This window comes from Stegastes partitus, unplaced genomic scaffold (assembly GCF_000690725.1).
Source record: "Stegastes partitus isolate 25-593 unplaced genomic scaffold, Stegastes_partitus-1.0.2 Scaffold82, whole genome shotgun sequence".
In the NCBI taxonomy this organism is placed as follows: domain Eukaryota; kingdom Metazoa; phylum Chordata; class Actinopteri; family Pomacentridae; genus Stegastes; species Stegastes partitus.
The window spans coordinates 85,082-92,037 of record NW_007577813.1 but is presented as its reverse complement, the minus strand read 5'-3'; the positions used below and the strand labels follow the sequence as shown (position 1 = coordinate 92,037).

The window sequence follows — 6,956 nt, the reverse complement described above, 5'->3', positions numbered from 1 at the left end:
ACCTTTTGCCAGCATACACAGGGCAAGATCCGCCCTGACAGGTCACTGGTGTCTTTGAGGGCTGATACATACAACACATGGCCTGAAAGCATTTATTCTGACTGAAACAGGAAAGTGAAGCCTCTGGAGAAAAGTCACAGGAATATGAACAGAACATAGAAGGCTTTAACTGCTCATACCACTGAGTTAAAGACCAGTTGGTAATCAGGATAAAGTTTTATTTCAGAATGCAAGATTTAAGCTTGAACAACCTCAGTACTGTTCATTTTGGACGAACTAACAAGCTTGGAGTCATTTTGAAAAGACAATTTAAAAACAAAGTCATTCAGTTGATATCGAATTTCCATTTTTTTAGGGCAATATTCATAAATGGCATATTTATGAGGGTCAGTTAATCCGAATCACATAAAGATGTTTTCCAGTTGTGCAGGATAATATTGCCTGGGAGATCCATTCCAGTATAGTAGAGGTGAAATTGATACGCTCAGCAGCAGTGCATCATTTCAGAAATAATATCCCATAATAATATCTGCCTGGTTGGTCCAATATGCCATACATTATAGGGGTTAAACAGTGTCTTTAAAGGGACAATTCCTATACTGATTATTTGTAATCAAGGAGAGCAATAACAGACATTTGGAACTGATATATATTTGGAGTAAAAATAAAAAACATTGCTGTCAAAATTTACAGTAACACAAAACTTGGTGAAATACTTGTGTTTACTTATAGTTTTGCATGTGTTTAAATCAAAAGACAACTTTTCAGCTTGTCCCTCAAGGCTGTTAGTGTTCCTGCTGTGGACATCGCTCAAGACCACTGAGGGCGGCTGTATCAGAGCCACAGTAGAATATTTTTAAATAAATTTATTTTATTCAAAATCAGTTTCAAAAAATAGCAATATAGATGCCTGTGAAGATTCTCAGTCATCCAGGTCATGGTTTTTCTCATGGTTTAATTGTAGCAACTGGACTTGCTTGAGTCTCATGAAGATGTTTCACCTCTCATCCAAGAGGCTTCATCATCAAACTCAAGCAGGTCCAGTTGCTACGATTAAACTACGCGAATAGAAATATAGAAATGAGGAAAAATGCTGAATATGTGATCCTGTAATCAGCATGGTTGACCCCTGTTGCATTGCCCTGAGGAGGATTAATGCTCAAACTATTGGATGTTTATTCCTTACACTCCGTGTTGTTTATTCCTGGAGTGAACCTATAGGCGGTTCATGAATGGTATTGTAATCATCCTGTGACTGGAGGCCGTTTGAGTGGAAAAACCCATTTCCATACAAGAAGTGATGTATTTTGTTGTGATGTTCTACTTTGCTGATCCCTGAGGGGAAATTGTTCCCCTCCACAGAGGGAGATCAGAGGGCAGGTTGGGGGCAGAAGGTCGAGGCCCTTTGTTGGAACGTCTTATCAAACCACCAGCACCACAACAAGTTTTAGTAGTTATCACTTTCTCTGCAAAATACTTTTCTTTTTTTTTTTTTTTCTACCTTTAGGCATTTCATCCTTCTGGCTTTGTTGACACAAAACATCTGATACACTCATGTTTTTCCAGCCATCAATCTGTCTTGCTGTCTCTGTGTTTCTTGGCAATTATAAAGCTCCAGGTGTCTTACATGTCCCGTGCCCAGACACTGCGCCAACCCCTGGTTCTCCCAGGCCACAATGGCATTGTTCTGTGTGGCCCATTGTGCATGACCCTGGTTCAGGGGGAAACAGCTGGTGGATCCTTCAATACCAGCCTGCTTGGCATCAAGACCAGGCTCATGCCTTGGTGTAAAACTGCAGTGGCCCAGTTCCCACTTCAATACAAACCATGCAGGAGAGCTTTGAATAGCCGCTGATGATTGTTGTTGATCTACTTTTTCCGTGCTGTCAGGTGTGCAAACGTGTTGTTATGCCGTGCAGGAGATGAGAACCTTTTCCCTGGTATTGAAAACACAATTCTCCTTTGACCTCTGAGAAATATGAGGGAAGAGGAGAGGTGAGTGCCAAACAGATATTCATTGTGTTTCTCCTTGAATCGACCTTTTGATGGCATGACATTTCCTTTTGAAATCAGAAAGATGTGCGGAGAAAAAACACACTGCAGCAGGGCGCAAGCATCACCATGTAACATGTGTACAGCAGATTTGTGCACATACACTGCACCCTGCATGCGGTCATATACAGTAATTTAATTACACAGTATCCCTGTGACAAGAACGTTGCTCTCTAAGAGGTTATGGGCTGCCCTCAGTGCAGGAAGTGACTCAGTATTGACTGGCGCTGCACTTCCCGTGCGCTGATTCTCCTCTACTCCTCTCAGGATGTTTACCTCCTCCTCCTCCTCCTCCTCCTCCCAGTCTCCCTGTCCCACCCTCATGGCCACCCCTTTCCTTGATCACGTGACTTTAAGTTGGTTTACTCAGCTTTAGTTCATGACCAGCTTGTCTAGGTTTGTTTTGGACACGACACTGGCAGTGACGGTGACGGCCGAGTTAGGGGTCATGGCCAGCTTCAGTCCACATGATTAGTCTTTGAGCAGAAAATGATTTGATTTATGTGTACACAGTTCAATATATAAAACACACACCTAATGCACTGCTTATGGCGGTGTCTGGTTTTTATTAAGATATCACTAAATTCCTGGAAACTGTGTGAAATAAAAGACTCTGGCGTTGCTCGTAAAACAGGCCCAAAGCAGAGCACCTGGGCTTTATGGCATGATGAATATAAATGCAAGCCACTCATGTTGATTGCGGTGGGGAAAACGGGTATTAGGCTTTACTGATGGCTCCCTTTAATTGCATTTCCACCTACTTTATAGCGTAGATTCCTCTGAAGGGAGGAAAGGACGCCTGAGCAGGAGCCCTCTTCCTGAGCCGTTGGATTCTTAACACTACAATCCCAGTAGAAGTGGTGATGTAAGCCACTGGAAATGATGTAATTCAAGTGTACGTGTGCTTGAGTGTATTTGCAGGAGATTTACAATAGAACAGCTTGTAAATATGAGTCAGACTAACCAGGTTGATGTGAATCTGTTTTTGTTTTGTGTACTAGGTGTGGACTTACCACAGTTGGACATATATAGACACATTACCTCCCTCATTTGTAAGGTTTAGAGTTTTTTCTGGCGTCTTTACTGTAGTTATATATATTCATCTGTACCTCCATTTCTCTCCAGTTTCCAGAGTGTGGCTTCTTTGGCATGTACGACAAGATCCTGCTGTTCCGCCACGACTTAAATGACGAGAACATCCTGCAGAGGCTGACCTCAGTAGAAGACATCCATGAAGGAGACCTCATCGAGGTGGTGCTCTCTGGTAAGTAAGAAGCAGTGGAATAATGTATAATTTGTCGATTTACTGTAGATGTGTTGGGTGATTTCTGCACACTGTCTTGGGCCACGTTTACACATAGCCAGGTAATTACAAAAACGGATCTATGTTTCCAAAAAAACACCAGATCATTTTCAAAAAAGTCTTTGTTTACACAGACCCGCATAAACACGTCGTTAAGAGCTGCTATGAGCCAAACCTATAGGGGGCAGTGTAATGAAAGGCATAAAGCCATGCTAACCAATCAGAATCCTGGAAAAAAACACAACAATGAATGTCACGAATTACTGAAAAACTGTAAACATGGGTCACACACATATGACGCTGATCACGTTTTTGTCGCAAGCTGTGACGTCAAACTCTGTCTCCTCTCGTCTACATGCAAAGACAGTTTTTCCAGATCTCCACTTTGGCCGGAGTTTTCAGATATGATTATTTTCAGTGACTTGTAGCTTCGTTTACGTGTCAACCAAAGGTCCAGATGCATTGAAACATCATCATTTTTGCTAAGTGTAAATGGGGCCGTAGTATCTCAAGTTAGTTAAGTTAAAACACGAACAAAAGTAGAACTAAAATAAATTGTTACTTACAGAATTTGTGAGGGAGAAAAACTTTCACTCATTCAGCTTTTTTGAATAGTTGTGTCTGGCAAATACACAAATACAGAATGAACAAATGATTGTATTTATCCTGACACAGAGAACTTCATGTGAGTATCTTAAGTGTTTCAAATGTTCTAATCAGATATCCAAATTACTCGGTGTTCAGCGCTGTAGTCAGCCAAACAGAATCGTGGTTGACTGCAATCTTATCTGCCCTGTCATCATCTGATTGGTCACGGGGAGAAAAACAGAATCTGCATGTTATCTCAAGATTAACTAAATCAGCTGTAGTGCACCGAGTGTACTCTCCCGAGATCTGGGAGAGTTACTAGCCTTAAAAGAATTATAAATAAACATGATAGGCTACTATTTGCAGCATAATAAATCATTTTAACTAAGTTATGTAATTTAACAAGTCCCATTACGACATAGTTTTTCCATTTTGATGAGAGAAGACGCTTCACATTAAGCTTGGCGTGGTTGTAGCTGCTGATATTGGTGGATGCTGCAGCTGTCGAAGCCGTGGCTGGATGCTTCTGTCACTGTGATTCTGATGTATTTACATTCAGAGTGTGGAACATTGGACACAAATGATGGGGGACATCCTAATGCAGAAAAGTTAGCCTACTGCTTTTGTTTTTATGCTGTTTGCAAAGTTTACACTCTACTTTTTGGGTGTCTGAACAAAATGCCATGTTGATGACTTTGTTAACATGATGTCAGTTAGCATGGAGCTGATAAATGAGTTCACACGTTGTCTCTTCCTGCTGCAAAACAAATAATAGATTAATCATGGACGGCGAGTGATATAGAACTTTTCTATCTGTGAGAGTAAAACAGCAATTGTGCGACCAATAACATCCATCCATTATCTATACACTGCTTAGTCCTCACTAGGGTCGTGGCAGCCCCCGACCAATAACAATCTCATCAAATGACACCATATTGATCAATCCGTTGACCTGGAGACATGAGCCTGATTTGTGTCATCTCTACTGGAAGCTCAGGGTCAAAAAACCAGAGACGTATTTACCAAACGTTGACTGCAATGACTTGAATGCAGCTGCAAACATAAAGATAACTGTGATTTATTTAAGAGAAACCCAGCAGAAGACTTTTAATATGCTGTGAACTATATATTTAAGGGGGGAGGGTAGAAAGAAAATATTAAAGATATTGATCACCCACAGTACACAACGTATCATGTAGACAGTTTGACCTTTTTTTTAAAAAATTATTATTTTATTCTGTCACTTCTTACATAAAGCCTGTAATACAGTACAGTGTGTTTGCTGGCACATCTTTGGTTCAGTCTGCTTCACTCCAAACAAACTTAAGGTCGTGCTTCTTTAGACTTCCAAAACAGGAGAAAAATGGATATAAAATTCCTCCATGCAGTATAAACCAAGTGTTTTAAAGTCCAAACAATGGTCTAAAACTAATACACTGGAGGAGGCTTCACTTGTTACATTTTGTGCCTAGTCACAGTTGACACTCCTTCCAGTAAACACAGCCTGTTGTGTCATGTTCAAGGGCACTTCAGCGGGTCAGGTACTTGCTGTGAGAATCCTTTGTACTCACTACTACTCGCTGTCCAAACTAAATATTAGTCTTGTGCAATTTTATGTTGTACGGCTGCGAGAAAAACCACTCGTGAAAAGTTTTGCTGTCAGCCCTCCTCATCACAGTTTCCATCGGATTGTGCACCTTTGTAGCAGCTACACAGGTGTTTGGTTTTTCTTTGTCATTTCCTGTGATAAATGAATCAGCTTCCTCTGCGGTGCTGAGACCAACAAACGGCTTAGAGTATCTGTTCGGCTTTAATCTGTTCTCCTGCTCCATCTGTCTCCACTGGGAAGCACCTGACACCACCTGTGCTGAATATCTCCCCCTCTCTCCTGGGCTGAGAGTATTGTTTGCAGGGATTTAGACAGGGGATGATTGTATGGGTTCAGGATCTGAGGATACTTCAGGCATCAGCTCTGAGGAATGTAGACTAAAGACTGGAGAACTTCCTTCTTTTTGTTTCTGACTGTCTGTGTTTGTCTTGTGCTCTCTTTTGTTTCAGTCTTTGTGGCTCTCTTTCCCTCCTCGCTTTCTCTCATTCTAATCCCCCCCTACCTCAACAAATCCATCTGCAGGTGTAAGCTCCGACAGCGGAGCCAGACGATTTATAACCTGAGATAGAGCTGATGAGAACCACTGTAGAAGATATCAGCTTTGCTACATATGCAACACATGCAGTTTTTTTTATTTTTTTATTTTTATTTCATCAAACCCTCAATGAACTTCATCAGAGGGTTCTGCATGTCAGATACTTGATCTTTGTTTGAGAAACACGAAAGAAGAGATCCACATTCCCAAGGCTTTCATTTGGTTCAGAGAAAATATGAACCTTTTTCCGCCCCGCAATTTGTCTCCTGTCATCTTCCGTTCACTTCTCCTTAACCAGCGTGTTGTTGGATTCCGCGGCTGTGGGAGAGAGACCGTCTGAATATCTCCCTCTCTGCAAGAGGGAGGCAGAAGTGGCTTTTTCTTGGCTGTGAGCTCAAAGAAAATGGCTTGTTTTTGCTGCAGTAAGTGATTGTAGTAGACCCGCGGAGTGTAAACACGCTCTGATGTGCGGGGCGGCCCTGGACACAGCGGACACTGCGCAGGCCATCTCGGCCCATGAGGTTTGAGGTTTGGCCTGACCGATTGTCCCTTTGTTCTGTTTTTCACTCCTCTTAAATTCCCACCCACTTTCACAAGCTCCTTATTTACCACTAATGGCAGCGTGAAATTGGTGTTTTACAATAGCCTCTGTTTGTCATGAATATGACAAACTTATTTTTGTCAGAGGGAAACTTTTGGCCTCCAAATGGAAACTTTGGTGCCTCAAAGCAAACAGATAGTGCATTCATGTAAGCCTCTCCGCTCGTGAGAAGCGCTGCAAAAAACAACTTGTCGGGCTTGTGCTCGGTGTTGTTTGATGCTAATTAGCATGACGAGCATTACGTAACACTGCGCCGGCTAAGAAGCGG

The 6,956-nt window shown here is 41.9% G+C and overlaps 1 protein-coding gene across 2 annotated transcripts in view; it reads left to right on the top strand.

Annotated features, from left to right (window-relative positions):
* The window catches only part of prkd3 (protein kinase D3), a 46,122-nt gene that overhangs the window by 22,799 nt on the left and 16,367 nt on the right, over positions 1 to 6,956 (top strand). For both annotated transcript variants that reach the window (XM_008276858.1, XM_008276857.1), the window contains exon 3: positions 3,178 to 3,316. In XM_008276858.1, the coding sequence (XP_008275080.1) occupies positions 3,178 to 3,316 (139 nt within the window). The remainder of the gene's footprint in view (positions 1 to 3,177; positions 3,317 to 6,956) is intronic.